General features: G+C 45.4%; 1 protein-coding gene across 1 annotated transcript; it reads left to right on the forward strand.

Annotated features, from left to right (window-relative positions):
• Nucleotides 1-15273: 15273 nt before the first annotated feature.
• Nucleotides 15274-20218, forward strand: IFT22 (intraflagellar transport 22). The gene is made up of 5 exons (XM_032605558.1): nucleotides 15274-15427; nucleotides 17163-17239; nucleotides 17358-17447; nucleotides 18315-18517; nucleotides 19289-20218. The coding sequence occupies exons 1-5, from the start codon at nucleotides 15389-15391 to the stop codon at nucleotides 19435-19437; spliced, it is 558 nt and encodes a 185-aa protein (XP_032461449.1). The 5' UTR covers nucleotides 15274-15388; the 3' UTR covers nucleotides 19438-20218.
• The last annotated feature ends 4555 nt before the right edge of the window (nucleotides 20219-24773 follow it).

Below are 24773 nucleotides of genomic sequence, written 5' to 3' on the forward strand. Positions count from 1 at the left end.
TGACAAGGGAGCAGATTAGAGAGAATCCCCCAAACTTTCTGCCCAGTTAGAACTGCATTGCCCAACACAGTAGCCACCAGCCGCTTGTGGCTGTTGAGCTCTGGAGATACACCTGGTCCAAAGTGAGATGGCCTACACATCTGGCATACACAACAGATTTTGAAGAGTTAGTTCAAAAAATTTTTTTTAATATTTTATTTATTTATTTATTTTTGGCTGCGTCAGGTCTTCGTTGTGGCACGCGGGATCTTCGTTGCAGCACGCGGGATCTTTTTGTTGTGGCGCATGGGCTTCTCTCTAGTTGTGGCGTGCGGGTTTTCTCTCTCTAGTTGTGGCGCACGGGATCCAGAGCGCGTGGGCTCCAGAGCGTGTGGGCTCCAGAGCGCATGGGCTCCAAAGCGCATAGGCTCTGTAGTTTGCAGCACGCAGGCTCTCTAGTTGAGGCACTTCTAGTTGAAGTCCCTAGTTCAAAATTTTAAAAAGAATGTAAAATAAGGGCTTCCCTGGTGGCGCAGTGGTTAAGAATCCACCTGCCAATGCAGGGGACACAGGTTCGAGCCCTGGTTCGGGAAGATCCCACATGCCGCGGAGCAACTAAGCCTGTGCGCCACAACTACTGAGCCCACGTGCTACAACTACTGAAGCCCGCACACCTAGAGCCCGTGCTCTGCAACAAGAGAAGCCACCACAATGAGAAGCCCACACACCACAACGTAGAGTAGCCCCCGCTCGCCGCAACTAGAGAAAAACCATGTGCAGCAACGAAGACCCAATGCAGCCAAAAATAAATTAATTTTAAAAAAGAATGTAAAATACCTCACTAATAACTTCTATATCGATTCTATGTTGAGATTATATTTTTGAGATATTGGACTAAATAAAAGTGTTAAAATTAACTCTTTGTATTTCTCTCAGATGTTTTTTTTCTTTTTTCTCTTTTCTCTCTCTTAAATGTTTTTAATGTGGCCATTAAAAACTCAAAATCACGTCTAAATCTTACATTCTATTTCTATTGGGTGGTGCTGGATTAGCGGGACCATGGAGGGGGAGGGGGTGCCTACAATGACTCTGGGTATCTGCTCAGGAGACTGAGTGATGATTAGGGTGATAGCGGGTACCACACGCAGCCCCCGCTTCCTGGATGCAGGTATGGTCCTAAGCGTCTTAATCCACATGCTCTTTTCATTCCTCCCCACAGTCTAATGAGGCAGATGCCAATGTTATCTCCATTTTGCAGATGGGAAAACTAAGACACAGAGAGGTCACAGGCAGAGCAGGGATGTGGACCCAGGCAGTCTGACTCCAGGGTCCAGGCTCTTAGTCACAACCGATACTGCACTTCTAGAAGTCCCATGAACTGAGGTTGGGAACGGGGGAGCAGGCTGGGAGGGTGAGAGAAAAAAGGAATTCATTTGGGGATGCGTTGAATGTGGATATGCCTCTAGGATATCCAAGAAGGATATTTCACTGGAAGGACAGGCCTGGAACTCAGGGGGTAAATCCATGCTGGGGACGGAAACTACAAATCACTGCGCAGATCATGATGAGAGAAACAGCTAGGATAACTCTCCACACAGCCTGTCCTGAGCCCCTTCCTTCCTCCCTCACCCGCTAATGGTCCACCTCCGACATATACAGGATCATCGATTTGCTGATTCATTTGACAAATATGTATTGAGCGCCTATGACATGCCAGGCCCTTAAGTGGGACCTCCAGTCATTATGTTTCATAAGGTGATGCAATAACACAGCATCATCCACGAAGAATCCCTGTCTCAAAAAGGCATGGAACCTCAATCTCATGAAGCCTCTACGTTTAACCATGAATTTATTGGAAATACGGGAGACAGAGGAACATGTTAAACAATACCAGAGGGAAGCAATCAGCCAAGTCCAAAGGCAGGATGTCCACCAGGCCAGTTGACCTGGTTTCTCCCAAACAAAAAGGGCATGAAGGAAAAAAAATAAGGTGATTAAATTAGATCAAAATTTAGATTAAAGAGACTTAACCAAATGCTATGGTATCCTGGATTGGATCCTAGGACAGAAAAAAAAGATATTAGTGGGAAAAAAACTGATGAAACCTGAATTAACTCTGAAATTTACTTAATAGTAATGTATTCATGTTAATTTCTTACTTTGACAAATGCACCATGATTGCCTAAGATATTAACATTAAGGAAAACTGTGTGAAAGGTATACAGGAACTCTTGTACCAGCTTTGTAACTTCTTTATAAATCTAAAATTATTCCAAAATAAACGGGTTTTTTTTTTTTAAAGAGAGAGGGGCTTTAGAAGTATAAGAGCCAAATACAATGGAAGGCCCTCGTTTGGATCCTGGTTTGAACAATCCATTGTAAAAACGTCTTTACGACAATCGGGGAGATTTGAATATGGACTGGATATTAGATGATATTTCTCAGGAATCATTCATTTTATTAGGTGTGATAATGACATGGTGGTTATGTTTTTTAAAAAGCCCCTATCTGTTAAACACATGTATGTACCGGTGAAATGACATGATATCTGGGATTTACTCTAAAATACTTCGGGAAAAAAAAGTGGTATGGTAGATAAAATGGGGTCGAAAATGGTTGATAATTGTTAAAGCAAATGATGTGTATATATTTAAGTTGTCCACATTGACAAGTTAAGAGAGGAAGGAAGTGGGGGGGGGAGGGGGAGGGGAATGTTAATGGGTTTAGAGGCGTCCCTCTGAGATGGAACAGTCTGGTCATCAGCTTGCACTGTTTCCCTGATCAAGACTCACTGCCATACCCAATGCAGGGGGCCCGGGTTCGATCTCTGGTCAGGGAATTAGATCCCACATGCATGCCGCAACTAAGGAGCAGGTGAGCCACAACTAAGGAGCCTGCCTGCCGCAACTAAGACCCGACGCAACCAAAGAAACAAATAAATATATATATTTTTTAAGTTTGCTCTTAAAAAAAAAGAAAAAAAGAAGACTCATTGCCAAGCCACCAAGTGACCCACATCCCACCCTAATGATGGCACCAGCAAGGTAGCAGGACAGGGTAGCAGCAGGGAGTTGGGTCCTGGCTTCACACAGCCTTCATTCAAACTCTGGATGGCCTCAAACAGTCCCTGTACCTTGGTTCTACCTTCTATAAAACAGAAATGAAGGTAATAATAGTACCTACCTATGAGGTTGCTGAGAATTTTAAAGGAGTGGATTGGTGCAAAGTGCTTCAAGTTGGGTGTGGCACCCAGTAAGGAATCAGCACACGTTAGCTGATTTCATTACCATTAACACACGTTCCCCGGCCACTGTAACCCGGTGACCATCGTGTTCCCATCCCCTGCTCCCCAGCCCCTCCTGGACTTTTTAACGTATCCCATATGAATGCTAAGAATTGCCTCAAGTTGTTTGGCTACAACTGTGCCTTTTAGTTTTCACATGCTCCTAATCAGAAACAATTTGATTAATGCCCTTCACCATTTTGAGAGTCTTCAGATGGGTCAAAGAGATCTCTTTTCAAGTAAGAATTTGCCAAACTCTCTGGCCTTTCCTTATAACTAGCTGATGACAGAAGCGATGTGACGGTGATCCTTGATGATTCATTTGCCTGGGGGAGAGGGGACCTCATGTCCTGTGGCACCAGGCTCTCCCGCTGTCTGTGTAGGAGTGAGCACGCCTTTGATTTATGACCTGCTCCGCTGTCCTGCAGCCCAGAGTCCTGTCCAGCCTTTGCAAGACAGCTGTGCCGTGAGCTGAAAGACATTGAAAGGAATCCTTTGCTGACCCATCCTCATCCGAGCACACTTGCTCTTTGCAGGGCAGGTATGTAACTAGTCAGTTTACATGTGACAGCATTACACAACACAATCAAGCCTCTTTCTGGCTCCTCTTGTGGTTCTAATTTGTAGTAATCTTAAGTGCCTTTCTTAGCAATTTTTCGTGCCTATGGAGAAAGACCATTCCACGAAACAGCATTACCCTGGAGTTGGGCCAGGTTTGCACAGTTCTAGAAATCTGATGGTGATGGAGCCCTTCTCAGGTACCAGGAACTGAGCTGAGTGCCTGGGGTGGGTTAGCACATTTGTCCTCAGAACAGTCCTACAAAGCAGGTGCTATTATTATGGCCATTTTACAGGCAAGGATACGGAGGCACAAAGCAGTTAAGTAACTGGTCCAAGGTCACCCATCTGGGAAGTTATGGAGGCAAGCTTTGAACTCAGACCGTCCAGCTGCAGAGCCCAAACTCTTTGCGGCACTGCTTTGCACAGCAACTCACCCAACAGGGACAGCCAGGGACTATAAAATTCCTGTCTGATATGTTGGGATGTTTTTCTGATGGCTACTGAACTGATTGGATCAAACCGTTTTGTTGTTGATGATGGTAATGATGCTGGTTGGTTGGTTGGTTGGTTTGGTTGTTTTCCCTGACTGAATTAATTCTGGCTCTGATGTGTCAAGCATCTTCATGTACATTATCTCATTTTATCTTCCCAATTATCCCATGACATGCCGATTACTATTCCTATCTTACAGAGGCTCAAACGAAGACTTATGCTTACCCAAAGTCACATTACTAGTGTTTAGACAGAGGGCAAAAGCTGAGTTGCCAGTGGCTATGGGAGAGGGCCTTCGGCTCATAGACGAGAGAACATGATCTTGACCTCCAAACTTCCACCAAGAGATTCAGAGAGAAAAGCTGGAGGCGAAACAGAGCAGGACTCTCCCAAGGCACCAAAGGGAGGAGAGCTACAGGAAACCTGCCTTCTCCTCATGTTTCCTGACTTGCAGTCACCATGACATGAGGAAAACAATCTTCCCTTCCAAAACTTGCTATGAAGATTGATTAGATACCAGAGGCAAAGTGCTTTGAAGGGCAGTGATGGAGGAAACACCCTGTGTTTGTGTTTGGCTTGATTCCCAAGGGACTTCAGACAGCGCTCAAGGCCATTGAATGGATCTGCTCTGGTGGCTGGGCTGCTTTGTGTGAGAAAGGAATTGTTTCCCAAAACATGTCTCCTGGAAGGGCTGCCAAACTCACCAGGCTCTGCTCCACACCCAGGCGAGTCTTCCTTCAGCCTGGCCATCACGCGAGGAAAAGGAAACTCACACAGTCAGTTCCGCCACGGGCTGGTCCATGAAATGTTGACGCGTACTTAGACATCAAAGTGTGCCTTTGCAGAAAACAATTGCCAAATGTTTTAGAACATGACTCCAACATGTAAATTTTATTGGGAGGGAAGAAGAAGATGAGATCAGTGGAAGAGACACAGTATCAAACCACAGAATCAGGATGGAAGGAGCATCTCAGGACACTTAGTCCAACCACATCCATGGTCTATTCCTCCTCTCCTAGCCAAGGAGTCAACAGCTTGTATCTGAACACCTTACCCACTGGGCAGGTGGAATATGAATTACTAGCTGATGATAAGTAAGAGAAGAAACACATCATAGAAGTTAGCTGATGTTTTCAACATAAATATTCCTATCCCAAGCCACAGGCATCGTTAGTTTGGGAACTTTGAGAGCTGATTTTACAATATACTCTGTGGATGACACTGAATGAAAACAGGGGCTGTTGTACATTGCTGGTGGAAATGGCACAATCTAGGTAGAGGTCAAATTAGCTCTATTTATTCAAATCAAAAAGTGCTCATATCCCTGGTAATCCAGTGGTTAAGACTCCATGCTTCCACGGCAAGGGGTCACAGGCTCGATCCCGGTCAGGGAAGTAAGATCCCACATGCCATGGAGTATGGCCAAAAAAAAAAAAAAAAAGTGCATATACCCTTTGACCCACTTCTGGGAATTTATCCTACATATATACCAGCGCATGTCAGAAATGAGATACACGTAGTGTTTGTTATTCATTGCAGCACAGTTTGCAATGGTATCATGCTGGAAACCACCAAGTTTCATCAGAACAGATCCGGTTAATTGAAGTATGGTACGTCTACATGGCAGAATACCGTGCAGCCGTAGAAAAGAAGACAAAAGCTCTCACTACACTGATATGGAAAGACCTCCAGGCTATACTGCTAAGTGAAGAACAGAAAAGCGTGCAGGAGGATATATAGAGCACGATGCCTTTTGCGCAATAAGGGGAGAAATAAGGCCATATGCTAATATTTGCTTATATGCGGAAACAATACAAGGTGCGTGAGAAATCAATCAAGAAAAGTGGCTCTATGTCTGGGAAAGGGGTTGCAGAGTGGGGGGGGATGGGAACAGGTGGGAGAGAGACTTCCTCCGGATTTTTCTTTTTCTTTTTTTTATTTTTAACCATGTGTATTTGTTACCTATTTAAACACACAAATAAACATAAATAAAACAAAATTTAGCCTTACGTTTTTTGGAAGAAAGTTGGTGAGCAGATGGTAGAGAGTCCCATTTAAGCCAAGGTCTCCTGAGCTTTCTCTTCTCCATCCCCCTCCTAATCCAGCCTTCCAGCTCAGGGATCCACCCCTGCTATGGAACGCTCCATTCCCTCCCCACAGGGAGAGGAGACCTTGCTTTTCTCTCCCTTCCTGGGTCTTGCATCTCCAGGGCCTCAGACTTTGTCCACAGGCTACTGAAGCACTTCCAAGGCCAAGGGGAGGACTGCGCCCTGGTTCCCAGGCTGAGGAAGGCTATTGTGGGCAGGGGGGTTCCTACTTCAGTTTCTCTATCAACCAGCATCGCAGCTAACTTCCTTCCTAATTATTTAAGAAGCAAGCAAGCATGTCTCTCCAAGTCAAATAGCAATTGTTTCAGGACAACGTGATCTAGTCTCATAGGAGGAAAAAATGTTCCTCCTGTCTCTTGGGAAATGATGACCTGGCATTATCTTGCTAGGGCACCTTGGATGCTTCTCCAGCCTGGCCTGGAGGGCAGGTGCTCCCACGAGGAAACAGCTGTTCCCGGCTCCTCTTCCCCGTGTAGGGTGCCACGCAGTACCGCCCAACGAGGGTCTTCCTGACCCCAGCTCTCCCACCTCTAAAAGAGGGACTGAAAGAGTTTTTCTGCACTCCATCACACAATAATTACATCTCCAAATACAACCTGTTAACAAAAGGTATACCTGATTACTGATATAAAATAAAAAATAGTGATTCAACTGTATTGAGAGGATGGGGAGACAACAGGTGGAGGTGGTAACAAGAAAGCTAATACTGGGACTTCCCTGGCGGTCCAGTGGTTAAGACTCCGCGCTTCCACTGCAGGGGGCACGCGTTCAATCCTCGGTCAGGCAACTAAGATCCCGTGAGCCACATGGTGTGGCCAAATTAAAAAATATATATTAAAAAAAAGAAAGCTAATACTTCACATATTATCATAACAGAAAAGTCAATCAATACACTATGTCTAAAAATGATATGTTGAGAAAGAAAACAGTGTAAGCATAAAAATTTTGTATTATAAAGATAACTACCAAAAGAAGTGGGTGGAAGTGGTTGTCTGGGTGACAGGTAGGGGGACAGTGTGGGGAATGCGGTGAGAGGTGAATTCTCACTATTTTTCGTTACAGACTTTAAAAAACACATACGGATATTCCTTTCATATGTTGTTTTCGCTTAAAAATTAAATGTAAGTAAAAGAGAAAAAAAGGTTTAAATATACAGTATTAAAGCAATGAGTAAATCCTTCAACCCATCCATACCAAGTGGCAAAAACAGTCTATAAAAATAATGACCTTTATTGAAAGTCAAAAGGTACATTTTATAATATGTTAACTGCTATCAAGTGATGGGCTTTTGAAGGAACCATGCGCTTCTGATGCTTCAACATCCAGGGCATCGCTGACTCTGGAGAGACCACCCCTCCCCGGACTAGCTAATTCCTAGAGACTGTAAACCACAGGCCTGTCTCTGAGCATGCTTTTCATATGCAAACCAACCAATCCGGAGCCCACATCCCAACCACCTCCTTTCTCTCAAACTCTGGACCACTGTCCCCCCCGCCCGAATCACCTGAGGGCCAGGTGTCAGGCAACCAGGGACAGCCCCTACATCCCAGAGCCCCTGAAATGATTCCAACCAGCCAACCCGAATCCTGCTGACCCTGCCTTAGCCTCTCCTTCCTACAGAAACCACAATACAGGCTCCTGCCCACAGTTTTCTCTTGCTCCTTCTGTCTTTTCACTGACCCTGGTGCTTCCCCACATGGTCCCCCATGGGGCGATGTGCACCCTCCTCTTAGGAATTGTGAGAACAAACTCTCTTCCCAACTGCAACCAGCTCCTGGTCTGTTGGCCTCACCAGACCTGAATAATAAAGACGACATTTCAAAACAGCTTTATATGAGGGTGGCATTCTTTCAGAAAAGAAGGCTCTAGAATCATCTTGGTTAAATTTCAGATTAAGGTCTGGCCCCGGAAGAGACAACGCATCAAACCTGAAACTGCATTAGGAAAGTAAATCTTTCCATGAATACATAAATGTTGCACACTCCGTAACACAAACCTTCTAAGCAATCCACAGGTGTATCACAGTGTTTCCCAGGCATCGTCAGCTACGGTTTCACATGCCTACGTGACCTAATTTGCTCCTAAACAAAATCTCAGTGTGGGAGGTGAGTTAATGAAGACTTCTTTAGGTAATGCATGGGGCTGGAATTTGCAGCTACCTGTTGACTGGACAGTAGCCTTCATTTCAAGCAAACAGAATCTGGAGCAAACTAAGTCGAGAAAGCAGGAAATTAGCGAAGTTCAGCAAGAGTGAAGAAACTCTCTATGAAGAAATTTCAACAGGAACAGATCATGTGTTAGTCAAGGCATTAACTTATTTGCAATAAGTTAAATATATAAATGCTCCCTCCTCCAAGAGGAGGGGGGAGGGGGACAGCAAAGGTAAATTAGTGCTCAAAAGGTACAATCAGTATAGTGGGAAAACTCTTGTGATCCAGGGCATGGAAAGAGTACATCAAAAACATCGCAAGTGTTATAAAGATCTGAGAGTGTTACAAGAGATGGTAATCGCCAGATACCAACCACCTAATGTACCAGGAACTGGGCTGGATTGCTTGTACGTCTTATCTCATTCAATCCTCCTAAAAATCCTATAGGATTGGTCTAGGAACGCCATTTCACTGGGTGAGACACTAAGGTTCGGTGTTATCTATTGCTACATGACAAATTTCCCCAAAACTTAGCACCTTAAAGCAACCATAAACATTTATTATCTCAGTTTCTGTGGGTCAAGAGTTTGGGAGTAGCTTAGCTGGGTGGTTCCGGCTCAGAATCTCTCACAAGGTTGTAGGTAAGATGTTGGCAGAGTTGCAAGTCATCCGAAGGCTTGACTGGACCAGGAGGATCCAGCCAGGATGGCTCACTCACGTGGCCAGCAGGTTGCTGCCAGCTGGTAGGCAGGAGGCTTCAGTTTCTCACCCCACGGGGCTCTCCACACGGTAGCTTGTGTCCTTAAGACACGGCAGCTGGCCTGCCCCAGACGATTGATCAAAGAGTGTGGAAGACAGAAGTTACACTGTCTTTTTATGACCCAGCCTCAGAAGTCACATATCCCTCACTACCCTGTTGGTTACACAGGTCAGCCCTATTCAGTGCAAGAGGGACTACACAAGAGCATGAAAACCAAGAAGAGAGAGTCATGGGGCCATCTTGAATGCTGGCTCCCACTGAGCCCAAGAGTATAAGTAATCTTCTACGGATCACTCAGCTACTTTCAAATCCCGGCTTACCCCGAAATCAGCGCTCTTGCCACCACACAACTGCCTCCCCAAAGCCTGCATGCAGGACACTGCCAAATGAAGACAAAAGGTCCTAGTTATGCCACATCCCTGTTTCATTGTTTTCGCCAAAAGTTTTATCTTCAACCCCCTGGGAATTTTTTTGTTATATACATTGAAAGCACAGCTCAGGCTTTCTAATGGGAATTGACGAAAAATAATTTTATCTTATTGAACTTTCCCTAAACCAAACTTGCTGAACCTTATCCTTGGCTAGAGCTTTTTAAAAGACAATAATAAAAATAAGGGATGCCCGCATTAATAGAAGACAAAATACTTCCAGGTTACAATCCATTTTGTGATCATTCCTATCTTTGAGAGTTCATCCGAATACGTTCACATCTCTATGTTGTAGGAGGAGGTGATTGAAGGGCATTTTTATTCCCTTGAATAACAGGAAATCTATCACTTACTCTTTAGTAATAAAAACTGCATGTGTAAGAATTGGGACCATGCAAGGTCAACTCAAATTAAAGATTTTATGACAGGGCGGTTCTATTAAATCTTTTCAACAATTTATAGAAAGGATTTGAAATATGTCAAATGTATTTCTTTGAGTTTTTTCAAGTGAGAGGTTTTTATTGCATCAAGTCACAGAATCAGGAGAAAAATTACTCTTAGGTCATCCAGGTCTGGTCCCTGCCAATGTCATATTGCTCCCTTCAGGACCAAAGGCTGGGTATTAAGCCATCTGAAGTCAACCTCTTCTAATTAAAATGAAAGTCATAAAGCAAAGAATTTCAGTAATCTATAATAATAATCCCAAATTTATATAGTAACTATATCCGAGAAATGTAAAGCAATTCACAATTTTTATTTCTCTCACCTGGAAACAAAAACTAAAGCCCCCAAGGCAAGTATAAGGGAACTTTCATTAACTTACATACTTATAGAATCAATGAATGTGTATATGTGTCTGCATGCATGTGTGGGGAGAGAGGGAGATGGAACTGAAATTTATTGAGCACCTACTGTGCACCAAGCTTTGATCTGGGTCCAGTGGACCCAAACATGAATAAGACTCTTCAAAGAAGTCACGGGTTGTTAAAGGACGTAGCATTTCCCAGTGAGGCTCAGGAAACACAGGGGCTGAGGAAGCCCTGACTCTGGACCCGACACAGCTGGTGCAGACTGAGAGGCAAAGCCACTTCTGTGCACAGAGGAGACACAGCATCTTTTCACACAGAAAGGAGAACCACTGCAAAGCCTCATGGTTCCTGCCTCCTCCCTGACATCAATTTAGGGTATGGACTCATCACGTGCCTTTTAGTAATAGCTCCAGTTGTGAATTAAAATGAGATTATATTTGGAAAAGCACAAGGTGAAAAGCACAATATAGGTTGGTCTCCCCATCTAGACTCGAGCTCCATATCTTGAGCAAGATGGTAAGATAGTAAATGTATAGGAGTCTACGTATTTTTCAAAACTCAAAGAACACTTAAAATAGGTATACTCGGGCTTCCCTGGTGGCGCAGTGGTTGAGAGTCCGCCTGCTGATGCAAGGGACAAGGGTTCGTGCCGCGGTCCGGGAGTATCCCACATGCTGCGGAGCGGCTGGGCCCGTGAGCCATGGCCGCTGAGCCTGCGTGTCCGGAGCCTGTGCTCCGCAATGGGAGAGGCCACGGCAGTGAGAGGCCCGCGTACCGCAAAAAAAAAAATAGGTATACTCTATTATATGTAAATTATGACTAAATAATGTTAATTTTTTTAAAAAAGGACAGACTCAACCAGAAAAGCATATGCTCTTCCCGCTTCTTCTTTCCTTAATTGCAGGCATGATGCCTGGAGGCACAGCAGCCATCTTGTGACTATGAGGTAACAAGCATGAGGACAAAGACTAAACCTTAGGACAGCAGAGAAAAAAAGGTGTAAAGAACCTGGTGCATGAGGCCATTTTTGTGCTGCTGTACCATCTCTAGACTGTCAACCTTCACACTAGAATACAGTTTTGTTATTCCAGTCAAACTAATTCACACCCAAAATACAAAGCCCCTCCATCCAGATTATTTCCACTCCATCTTCATTTTTCATCAGCTGAGAATGCATCCCTCCTCTTCTTCCAGAACCCCAATCTAAGGATTCAAGCACATAATCTTCAAAGGTGCATTGTGAAAACAGGGGGCTGCCCAAATGCCAGGGGATACAAGTTCTCTGAAGACTCATGTCTCACTTGACCCGAGATGAGCAAACAGCACGCTCTTCAAAGAAATTTTCCCTCTCTCCCTCTTCAACTTCATGACTCTGATAACTTCCAGGTGATGTGCTTAAGTTCTACAGAAAGGGACTAGACTCTGGGAGACACTAAACACCTATTGTCAGCCTTTAAAGCCTCAGCCAAAATTGGACAGAGTCACCCTTTTAGCAACCTGTTACAGATCTCTATGTATTTAGAGCCTTGTAGAATGGGGATTTATAAGATGTATGGAGAAAAATATTAAAAAAAAAAAAATATTGAACGATGCACCCCAGGTTGTAATCATAGCCTCTCCATTGGGAGTTTACTCACTGTCTGTCTCTTCACTAGAATGAAAACTTCAAGCAGTGAAGAGGGAAAGGGAGAGGTCAAGGGTGAGGTAAGGGAGCCAAACAAAAAAAGAAAAAGGAAATTGCACCAAAAGAAAGCAAACGCATGACCATATTTAGCCATTTTTACAAAGCTATATGTATGTGTGGTCATGTGTTTAAAGATAGTAAGTGAAAAGTACTTTTAAAAAAATGATCAGTGACCTCCACCACATCTGATTGTTGATTCTTCACCTTCCTTGACTTCTCTGGATCTCTTGGAAGCATCTGACAAAATGGATCACTCCCTGTCTTGCAACACGATCCTGACTTGGCTTGCATGATGCCATACTCTCCTAGTTTCCTTCCTGCCTCTCTGGACGATCCTTTTCAGCTTTCTTTGCTAGATTCTCCTCTAAATAGAAGAGTGTCCCAGGGCACTTTCTGTCTACACTTATCTTCTCTGCCAACACTTACCCGCTACGAGTTCTCATCTAGTCCATGGCTTTCATGGCATTCCACATGCTGAGTGATATCTTGTCCAGATTTATAGCTCTAGTCCTTACCTCACCCATCAGGTACAGAATCTTATATCCCATTTCTCCCTCAACAACTAGCAGGCATCTCAAAACTAACATAACCAAAATAGAAGCTTAATCTCCCACCACAAACCCTGCCCCAGTCTTCCCAAGTCTGGAAATGGCAAACATTATTCATGTCAATGAATAATGACATTCATACGTCAATGTCCTGGGACTCATCCTTAACTCCTCTTTCCCTGACATCTAATCCATCAGCAACTCCTGCTACTTCTACCTTCAAAATGTGCCCCAGATCCAACCTCCACTGCTGCCCTAGCCAAACCACCATCATCCCTCTCTTAAGCTACCTGAATACCCTCCTAATTGCCATGTATGCATCCACGCTTGTCCCCTTTGCTCCACACGGCAGCCAGTGATCACTTTTAAACATAAATCAGATCCATGTCAATCCACTGCTCAGAATCTTCCATGATGACTTTTTTGGCTGGCCAGTTTCCTAGCCAATATCAACTCCCCATCCCCACCCCCACTCCCACTCTGGGCCCCACTTCTTGGGAAAAGAAATGTGCAAAGCTACAATCTATATTTCCCAGATTCCTTTGCAGTTATGGAGGCTACGTGACACAGTTCTAACCAATGAGACAGAAGGAGAAATCACTGGATAGGGATTCTAAGGAAGCCATTGTTTTCCTGAGAAAAGGGAGTCTGTAGTACTCTATATCTTTTGACCTTTGCTCTTCTCCTTTGTTCCCGCCTAGAAAGCAAATACACAAAGGCGGAGCAAAAGACGTCAGGAAAGTAAGGAGAAAGCAGCTGCATCAGCCCTTGTACGCCCATCCTTGGATTCCTTGTTAGGTGAGAAAATAATAAATCCCTTATTTGGTTAAGTTGCTGTGGTGGAGTTTCTATGACACATAGCCAAATACAATCCTGGCACAGGCTTCCAATCACCCTTAGAATGAATCCCCAAAGTCTTATACAACCTCTCCAAAAGCATCTCCTACCACTCTTCTCCTTACTCTTCCTGCACCGGTGTCACAGGCCCTCTGGGCTATTTTTGGAACATACCACGTTTATTTCCACCTCAGTGTCTTTGCCCTTGCTGTTCTGCTGCATTGCTCATACCCTACATCTTTCAATGCTTTATCTGCGCCCTCTCTTTACTCAGTTTTCTGCTTTAATGTCACCTCTGCACCAAGGTGTTGCCTTGACTACTCCATCCAAAATTGGCTCCTTCACACTCTTTAGTGATTTATTTTTATTCATAGCATTTACCAATATCTAAAATTGTCTCTACCTGAGAGTACTTTTTTTATTAACTTGTTTCCTTAATATCCATCTACTCCACTGGAATGACAGCTTCAAGAGGTACAGGCACATCCCCAGTACCTAGAAGAACACACAGCAGGCATTCATTCAAAAGATATTGATTCAATCAATCAGTTAAAGACATCTTGAACTTAAGGCAGACTCTTCCTTACAGTTCACCTTGGGTTTTTTTGTTTTTTTGGCTGTGTTGGGTCTTCGTTGCTGTGCGCTGGCTTCCTCTAGTTGCGGCGAGCAGGCACTACTCTTCGTTGCGCTGCACGGGCTTCTCACTGCAATGGCTTCTCTTGTTCCGGAGCACGGGCTCTAGGCGAGCCGGCTTCAGTAGTTGTGGCTCGCGGGCTCTAGAGCGCAGGCTCAGTAGTTGTGGCGCACGGGCTTAGTTACTCCGTGGCATGTGGGATCTTCCCGGACCAGGGAACGAACCTGTGTCCCCTGCACTGGCAGGCCGATTCTTAACCACTGAGCCACCAGGGAAGTCCCAGTTCACCTTGTATTGCAAAAAAAGCAGCTTGGTATTGGATTTATTTTGGTTTTGTTGTTGTTCTTGTTGTAGTTGTTATACTAGCACTTCTGGGGGACTAGCGTATTTTGTATTGGCACCCTTAGCATACAATGGCCTCATGGCCTCACCCAAATTTCTGAACGGGCTCCGCCTCCGTAATTTAAAACTGACCTGGTGACTGGATTTAGTAGCAATGCGTTCAGACACCTGCACTGCCCGTGAACAAGGCCGGGATATTATCACCCTTTGGGTTTCTCCCAGATTATCCAAATGATGGTGAGTGGTGAACCATAGAGACTCATTTTCTCCCTGACCTTTTCTAAACTGGGCCAGGGATATGATAAATCCGTTCTCAATGTGGACAGTATCATGCCAGAGTGATATAGGCGTCAGATGCCTGGTTCCCACCCCACCTCACCAGCTACTTGGCCCGTTCAGCTCTCAGGGTTACGGGGAGGAATAAAGGAGATTTGGGACCCCGCGAGCTCTGCGGGCTTCCTCGCTCACAAGTGAATCCGGATCCGGGTTTTTTACTTCCATCTTACCCTCTTGCTTTGCCTTGCCGCCCACCCCCAACCCGAAAACCACGCCGCCCACTAGGTGGCCGGCACACCACCCCAGAGCCCCTCGGGTGCCCGGCCCCCCCGCCGCCCCGGCAGAAACCCGCCCACTCCCGTCGGCCCCCGCGGCCGCTCCCGTCTCCATGGGAACGAAGGCAGCCAACCGGCGCGGCGGCTTCCGCTCAGCCCTGACGGAGGCGAGGACTCTGGCAGCGCCTGGGGTTCCGGCGGGTCTGCGGGCGGCGGGCCGCGATGCTGAAGGCCAAGATCCTCTTCGTGGGGCCCTGCGAGGTGAGGCCTGGGCCGGCGGGGCGGCAAGCGGGACCCGGGCGGGCGTGGGGCCCAGGAGCCGGGAGCCCAGTCCCACCGCGCCCATCCTGGTGTGCGCCGCTGGCTTCACCGTGAACTCGGTGTTCCCAGACCTCGACCCGGTTGTACTAAGGCCCGAAGGCCCAAGGTAGTGAGTGGCGTTATGGAATCAGAGCCTAGATCTCACGACTCTCCTTTGCGCCTGTGGCTCTCCCTAATGAGATATGTCTGTGGAACAAGAAAACCAGGAGGAAAGACTGAACCATTACCTGGTCTTGGAACATTTAGCTTTTCCATGTGGGTGGTGATGGCGGGGGATTAAATCTACCTGTGTACTTCACACCGTACACAAGAATAAAATTCGGATGGACTAGAAAGCTAAATGTGTAAAAGAACAACTGTGGAAGTAGTAAATGAATAACTCTCCAACTTAAACACCCATCAGAACTGCCTGGTGGTCAGTTGCACAACTCGCTGGTCCTATCCCAGAGTTTTGATTCAGTAGGTCTGGGAGGGACCTGAGAATCTGCATTTTGTTGATGCTGGTCGTCCAGGGACCACTTGCTGGGAACCACTGTTAGTAGATGAATATATGGAAAGCTATGATTTTAATCTTGTGACGGGGAAGGTCTTAAACACAACACAAAAACGAAGAAGCCTTAAAAGAAATGACAGCAAAGTTAAAGCCAGGGGAACGTATTAGCAAAATGCATGACAAAGAAAGGATTCATAGGTAGAACATACAGGAAAGTTTAAGAATCAATAAAAAAAAAGAGAAGCAACTCAAGATAATGTAGCAAAGTCTGTGCACAGGAAATACAACTGACGAATAAGAATGAAGAGATGCTCACTCGCCCAGTCGCAGAACAAACAGATGGCACTTATCTGCTCATCAGTTTGGATGAGAAAAGTTTAGAATATTGAAAACATGCAGTGTTAGAATGCTTTCAGGGAATGGAGTATTCTGGGATTGCAATTTTAAATGTGCACAGCTTTTAGGTGGCAGTTACATTTCTCTAAAGCTACTGTAGCTAAAGACTCCTCCACGTTCCCCATGAGTCTTATACAATGTTGAACAGATGGAAACACCCTCGGTGCCCATCAATGAGCAAATGTCTGGATAAACTAAGGTACATTCTTACTTTGTGCAGCAGTGAAACAAAATAAGGCAAATCCATGTAAACTGACACAGAGAGCTCTCCAAGACTTAAACTGTTAAATAGGCAAGTAACAACAATATGCTCGGAATTATGAAAAGCAAAACAAACACAGATATCTTTTTTAAATGGAAATTCTCAAACATATACAAGGGGAGAGAGCACAATGAACCCTAGTAACCATTACCTAGCTTCAACAACAAAATTATTTCTGCACATACACCTCTCCCTCTCCCTTACTACTCTTCTAATTTACCAGCCTTTCTAGTCCTTAAATGTGCCACGTCCATTCCTGCCTGGTGCCTTTGAACTAGCTATTCCCTCTGATGGGAAGCAGGTAAAGTCACCCAGCAGCAGAGCCAGCTCTGAAATCTGTGCTCCCTGCAACCCAGAGCAGGCTGTGCCCACCCAGCCAGAGAGAGCCCTCTGCCCTGGTGATCTCAGGGCGGCCGTGGCCTCTACTGCATCCCACCCGGGTCCAGGCTGGCTATTGGAGGGCCTGCTTATGGTTTACTTTTCTGCTCTTCAGCAACGATCTTTCACTGTCTTCATTGTCACAGAGTGGAAAAACTGTTTTGGCCAACTTCCTGACAGAATCTTCTGACATCACCGAATACAACCCAACCCAAGGAGTGAGGTGAGCCCTGACCAGTCCGCGTCCCACGCAGTCCCTGACCATCACCCGCCCCTGACTTTGGCATCCCCAAAGTATAATGTTTCCTAAGGAGAGGTGCTGCTCTTGTTTTTATGTTTAGGATCCTGGAATTTGAGAACCCACACGTTACGAGCAACGACAAAAGCGCGGGGTGTGAATTTGAGCTCTGGGACTGCGGTGGCGATCCAAAGTACGTTTCCTTTAGAGCATTTGCTCCATCAAATGATTCAAAAATCAGCTGCCTGCCAGGCACCTTGGACTTGGGCCTAGCGAGCGCCCTTCCTAGCATGTGTTAGGGGCTCCATCAATTACTGGTGACACGCATTGCTCTTGAAACTTTAGTGACTGGGTTATGATATAGTGAGAGGTTATCCATCCATGATTAATACTTAGACATCATTTTCAAAGTCCACAGTTAGAAACCAGAACCATTGCTTATACGTGGAATCGAAAAAAAGTGGTACGAGTGAACTTATTTATAAAACAGAAATAGAGGGCTTCCCTGGTGGCGCAGTGGTTGAGAGTCCGCCTGCCAATGCAGGGGACACGGGTTCGTGCCCCGGTCTGGGAATATCCCACGTGCCGCGAAGCGGCTGGGCCCGTGAGCCATGGCCGCTGAGCCTGCGCATCCGGAGCCTGTGCTCCACCACGGGAGAGGCCACAACAGTGAGAGGCCCGCATACCACACACACACAAAAAAAACAGAAATAGAGTCACAGATGTAAAAACAAACATACGGTTACCAGGGAGGGAAGTGGCGGGGGGCTGATAAATTGGGAGAGTAGGATTGACATATACACACTACTGTGTATAAAATAGGTAACTAATAAGGACCTACTGCATAGCACAGGGGACTCAATACTCTATAATGGCCTATATGGGAAAAGAATCTAAAAAAGAGTGGATATGTGTATATGTATAACTGGATCACTTTGCTGTATAGCAGAAACTAACACAACAGTGTAAATCAACTCTACTCCACTAAAAATTAGAAACAAAACAAATGCAGAAGCCAGAGCCACCTGCCCTTCACGCTGCATCCTTTTCTGCCACACAGGTTCGAGTCTTGCTGGCCAGCCCTGATGAAGGACTCTCACGGGGTGGTGGTCGTCTTCAATGCTGACATCCCAGGCCACCTGAAGGAAATTGAGATGTGGTACTCCTGCTTCGTCCAGCAGCAGTTTTTACAGGACACCCAATGTCTGTTAATTGCACACCACAAACCAGGCTCTGGAAGTGACAAAGGAAATCTGGCTTTGGGTAGGAAGCCTGCACTTCTCCTTTCTGCTGTAGTCTGAAATGCTCTGGGCATTTGTGTATTGCCCTGTGTCTTGGAAACCAGCAGCCCTGTGCAGCTAAAGAGCATCTGCTGTGTCCTAGACATTTGTTTTTCTTACCACGTAAATCAGAACTGCTGGGTTGGAAGATCTGCTGTACCATTCAGGCCAGGATGCAGACACTTTAAAAGTTGGCAGACACTAAGAGGGGAAAAAAACCTGGTTTTAGCCACTCATCGGTACTATTAGGGACACTCTTTCCTGACTTGCCTTTAAGCTCCAATTTGCATGTGACACACCATTACAGAGGTGTCAAAGTGACCATAAAAAACAACTCAAAATTCAGAAATGCCTTCCTCTGGTGTAAGAACAAAGAGGGCCTGGAAGTGGCTTGGAGAGCTGTGATCCTGTTGCCAGGTGGCAGTGTGATGAAACCTTTCTCTGTTAAATTGTGTCAAGCAAGGCACAACTTTATTTTTGGACTTGGGAAAGTTAAAGAAATTGGCTCCCGTACGACTCAGGTCCTGGGACTTCCCTGGTGGTCCAGTGGTTAAGACTCCTCACTCCCAATGCAGGGGGCCCGCGTTCGATCCCTGGTCAGGGAACTAGATCCTGCGTGCCACAATTAAGACCCAGCTCAGCCAAATAAATAAATATTTTTTTAAAATAAAAAATAAAAGACTCAGGTCCTTTGGAGCTAGGAATAGCCCCTCACTACAAGTTCATGCCTAATTACATTATTTTCTTTTTTAAGCGCCACCCTTGAACAAGCTGAAGCTGGTGCACTCAAATCTTGAGGATGACCCAGAAGACATCAGAATGGAGTTCATAAAGTATTTAAGAAGCATAATCAACTCAGTGTCTGAGAGCAGAGACCGGGAGGAGATGTCAATTATCACCTAACCGGCCTTCACCTAGACGCTTCCGCATCCCACATGAAGCCAATTTCAGTGCAGATCTGAAATCCATCCACCTGCTAAGGTTCTCATCTCCCTTTGGCTGTAGAAGACATTTTCCTTATTTAGCCAAAGGTAACAGTCAGCCAGGGAGTTGACTCATACCATCTATTCTCTGTCCTCAGTTCAGCTGAGAAACTCCTGTTATTGAATTCTGATACCTTTGCCCCAGATCTCTCCAGAGAACTGGAAAACTGAGGTGTTTTTTTTTACCCCTTCACATTATGCCATACTGTAAAAGTTGTGGAATTGTAACTGTCATAGCCCAGTGATAGCAACAGTAGTTTAATCCACGTACATTGGTTTAAATGTGATTTTCATTCCTTAATCTGTACAATTTGCCTAGGATATTCTTGAAAAATATTAGCATTTAACCTCTGCAAGATTTTATTTTTATTTAGATGTCCTTGATATCTGGACACCGTATCACACTGGAAGTTGGAATACATATACATCTTCTAAAAACGTTTTTTATTATCTCAGGGGAATTTAATTCTTTTTTTGAATTTAATTCTTAAATATTATTTCATGTAATACAGGGAAAAACAATGTGATGTTGTCATAACAACCATTTGTAAAAATAGTCAAAAGATTTAATGCTCGGGATAAGCAAATATGGTGAGTTTATAGCTTATTGTACAAGTGAGTTTGTTTTAGTGATCTTACGAATTATTGTTCTTCCATAATTTGTACTTTTTGAATTTTTTAATACAGCCAACCTGAAAATATATTAAGTAGATCAAAAGTTAGATGTAGGGACTTCCCTGGTGCCGCAGTGGTTAAGAATCCACCTGCCAACTCAGGGCACATGGGTTCCATCCCTGGTCTGGAAGATCCCACATGCCACAGAGCAGCTAAGCCCATGAGCCACAACTACTGAGCCTGTGCTCTAGAGCCCGTGAGCCACAACGACAGCCTGCGTGCCCCAACTACTGAAGCCAGTGCGCCTAGAGCCCGTGCTCCACAACAAGAGAAGCCACCACAATGAGACTCCCGCGTACCGCAATGAAGAGTAGCCCCTGCTCGCTGCAACTAGAGAAAGCCCGCATGCAGCAACGATGTCCCAACGCAGCCAAAAAAAAAAGTTAGATGTAGGTCTTTTCAACTGAGAGTGGAAGAAAAGTAGAGACACGAGATGAAATATATGCTTGTCTGCGTTTCACTCTTACAATGAAGAGGGCTGTGTGTGGGCAGTCTGCTTGAGAGAGTGGTGTTGGCAGATAACAGTTCCCTGGTAAATTTATTTATTTATTTTTAAATTTTATTTATTTATTTTTGGCTGCGTTGGGTCTTCGTTGCTGTGCGCGGGCTTTCTCTAGTTGCGGCGAGCAGAGGCTACTCTTCATTGTGGTGCATGGGCTTCTCACTGTGGTGGCTTCTCTTGTGGAGCACGGGTTCTAGGTGCACTGGCTTCAGTAGTTGCGGCACACAGCCTCAGTAGTTGTGGCTGACGGGCTCTAGAGTGCAGGCTCAGTAGTTGAGGCACACAGGCTTAGTTGCTCCGCAGCATGTGGGATATTCCCAGACCAGGGATCGAACCCATGTCCCCTGCATTTGCAGGAGGATTCTTAACCACTGTGCTACCAGGGAAGCCCCCTGGTAAATTTAGACTGAACTACAGTCAACTCTTAGTAAACTGCCTGGATTATCCGTGAGCACATTTTAGGCCCAGGTTAATTTCCTTCTGCCTGACCTGCTCTCAGTTGGAACTTTTGCAAGGAACACAAGATTACGTTAATGCAAACTGTAGTAAATCTTCTTTACATAATAGCTGCAATAATAATAATTGATCTTGAGACTACAGCTCCAAAACAGAGATTATTTTTATCTGATTTTTAATGATTATCCAAGAGCTCAATAGAAAAATTAACCCAGCAGCTTTCATTTATGTCCATAGCCAGAGTACAACCCTTGTGAGCCCTTGAATCGAGAAAAATGTTTTAAAATTTAAGAGGCCAGGACTTCCCTGGTGGCGCAGTGGTTAAGAATCTGCCTGCCAGGCCAAGGTGTGAGGGTTTGAGCTGCCACTGAAGGATGTTCACTGCAGGTTGATGTGGTCGGATCTCCATGGTAGAAAAGCCCCTCTGACCTCAGTGTGAGGGCTGGATCGGAAGGAGGACGAGTGTAGAGGTGGCTGCTGTCGTTCCTTGGTTTGTGGCCCCATCACTCCAGTCTTCAAGGCCAGCATCTTCAAATCTCTCTCTGCTCCATCTTCACATTATCTTCGCCTCTGTGTATCTGACTCAAATCCCCCTCTACCTCATTCTTGTAAGGATACTTATAATTGCATTGAGGGCCCAGGATAATCTCCCCATCTAAAGATCCTTAATTTAGTCACATCTGCAAAGACGCTTTTTCCAAGCAAAGTATCATCTACAGGATGTGCACGTCACAGGGAGTGGGGTCTGATGTCTTTGCGGGCCATTATTCAGCCTACCACAGATGCTGTTCACTGAGGCATTAATGGAAGAGGACGAGCAGGTTTTGGGGGAGTGACAAAGGACTAGTTCGAGGTGACTCAGCAAGTTAGGGACTGGGACAGAACTGGATCCCACGCCGCCACTCTTTCCACTGCCTTGTGTAACTGGGCAGATGAATTTACAAGTGGACCTGGCTAAGAGTCTCACCCTTTGAGACCGAACCTAGTAAAGCAGTAACAACCACAGCAACAACAGCAGGGCAAATAACCATTTTTGGAGCTAAACCACCCAGAAAATGGTTTGCAAGTATGTTGCAGATAGATCTAGCATCATATTTCTTTTTATTCTTTTCTTTTTTTTTTTTTTTGCGGTACGCGGGCCTCTCACCGCTGTGGCCTCTCCCGCTGCTCCAGACGCGCAGGCTCAGCGGCCACGGCTCACGGGCCCAGCCGCTCCGCGGCATGTGGGATCTTCCCGGACCGGGGCACAAACCCATGTCCCCTGCATCGGCAGGCAGACTCTCAACCACTGTGCCACCAGGGAAGCCCCATCATATTTCTTGAAACCAATCAAATGACCAAGTAGTATTCTGAAGCTCTGTTGTAAAGAAAATTACAACTTATATTGTAACCTGAATGTCCATATCTCAAAATTGTTCAGGAAAGCTCCTGGAGATCATTATACATTTGCTGGAACGCCAGAAGACCCTTATGTCCAAAGTGTAGGCTAAGTTGCTATAACAACAGATGGAGCTTTGCTGGTAACTGAGAACATATAAGAGTTAATAAAAGAGCAGTGCTCCTGATACCCATTGAAAAGGTAACTGCATTGGTACCACTTAAGAAAATCATTCTGAACTGTGGCCCTTCTAGATCTTGACTTCAGCCTTCCCCACCCGATTCCAGAGAACTACATGAATATCCTGGCCTTGGCGAATGCTTTTTCAACAAACGTATTCTTTCCTCAGGCAAGAAATGAAGGATTCTACATTTTAAAAACCAAAACCAAAGAAATAAATGAGGAAGATGGAAACTCTGCTTTTGAATGTTAAGAAGAAATTACGTATTTTTGACTGTGACTTCTAAACTGCTTTATCAGTTAAATAATTCTCTATGTTTATGATCTGGGCCATTCTTCCTACCGAAGTTAAAAGCTAATGGAAATGTTGTGTCTGCCAAGTATTCCCACTTCAAAAGGAAAGTTTCTTGGTGCTTTGATGTGAGCAACACCTCATCTGTCTTCTTACATCGTACAGTTCACTCCTATCTAGGCTTTCTGATAGCCTTTAAAAGTATGCCTCTTTTCTCTAAAGCCTCAGGCAGATTCACTCCACACTTACAGCTCTTTGGATCAAGTGTAATTATAGATCTTAGACTTTCAAAGTGTTGTGTAAAAAAAAAAAAACATCTATTAAGACTGTTTATAATCCTACCGGAGTTTTGTGATAAGTAATTCATACAAGAACCATCGTGTTTTTGTTTTTTGTTTTAATCTTTTGTGTGACTTTACAAGACCTGGAAAACACCTAGGTGTGAATTAACCAGATCATGTAATGAAATATTTTGTTCAGAGAAATAAAATCCTAATTTTATCCAAGTATGAGGAACTTGGTTTCTACTGATAGAAACCTATTTCAAGTACTTTTCAAGAATATTTTGCAAATCCAGCTACACTTGGAATGTATCACCCTTTTGTGGGGGCAACTGTTAAAAGCAAGAAGTTGTGCTCTGCATTTTTAAAAAGTGGTGGCAATGGGCTTCCCTGGTGGCGCAGTGGTTGAGAGTCCGCCTGCCGATGCGGGGCACACGGGTTCGTACCCCGGTCCGGGAAAGATCCCACATGCTGCGGAGCGGCTGGGCCCGTGAGCCATGGCCGCTGAGCCTGCGCGTCCGGAGTCCGCAACGGGAGAGGCCACAAGAGTGAGAGGCCCGCATACCGCAAAAAAAAAAAAAAAAAAAAAAGTGGTGGCAATGGCTCTAAGATATGAATCACAAATGAGATGAACAATCTAAAGAGAATGGTTCTTACATATGAGGAGACTAGTGTGAGACAGTAGGTGAGAGGTCAAATATACATGCCAGCTGGTAATGTGGACTTGGTTGTGTAAGAGCCCTAAGAGAGCAGGGACAATTACTTTGGTGGCCGTGAGGAGAATAGATTTAAGGGAGTGTCTGAAATACAGCACTGAGGGTTGGCACGAAGAGAGAGGAAGAGATTCTGTAAGTATTGGGGAGGTAAACATTGTGAGTGGAAAAGAAGGGAGAAGCAGGGAGGATTCAATCCCATACACTTACTGTAGGTGCTCGAGGTAGTGGCTGTTAATCACTACATTTCCCATAGTCCTTAGGGCAGCGCCATCTGCATTTCCCAGAGGGCTGTGCGATGCTCACGCTGGCCCTGAGCGTTGGTGGAAACAAAGTTAAACAGGAGGGAGTGTACTCTTTATGTTGCTTTATAAACAAGTTTCCCATCCTCATTCTCTCTTCTATCTCTCTTCTTTGTCTCCAACACCTCTGTCCACGGGCTTCAGGGGCCCAAATACCCCGGGACTGGTCTCCTTGGCAACAACTCGATGTTACCTTTTCTGTGCCCCGCGCGAGCGTGCCCGGAGGCTCCTGGAAAATGTAGTTCAGCCTCCTCCCGGCGGCCCAGACCCAGCCAAATGGCTCTGCCTCCTCGGGCTCCAGAGTCAAGGGCTGGGTGGCGGGCGCGCGTGGCCGGCCCGTTTGGAAGCCGTGGGGGTAGAGGCTGTTCTGCGTACGGCCACCCGGAGGCCCAGGCCACGGACAGTCTCCGAGCCGACAATCCCGGCCCGTCTCCGTGGTAACCGGCTGGCTGCAGAGGGCTGTGGGAAGTGTAGTTG

The sequence above is a fragment of the Phocoena sinus genome, chromosome 15 (genome assembly GCF_008692025.1).
Source record: "Phocoena sinus isolate mPhoSin1 chromosome 15, mPhoSin1.pri, whole genome shotgun sequence".
In the NCBI taxonomy this organism is placed as follows: Eukaryota; Metazoa; Chordata; class Mammalia; order Artiodactyla; family Phocoenidae; genus Phocoena; species Phocoena sinus.

Bases quoted from the DNA above. Each gene is read 5' to 3' on its own strand.
- IFT22 (XM_032605558.1), top strand. From the start codon at position 15,389: ATGCTGAAGGCCAAGATCCTCTTCGTGGGGCCCTGCGAG. The intron at 15,428-17,162 runs GTGAGGCCTGGG...TCATTGTCACAG, and splicing joins TCTTCGTGGGGCCCTGCGAG to AGTGGAAAAACTGTTTTGGC. The intron at 17,448-18,314 runs GTACGTTTCCTT...TCTGCCACACAG, and splicing joins GACTGCGGTGGCGATCCAAA to GTTCGAGTCTTGCTGGCCAG.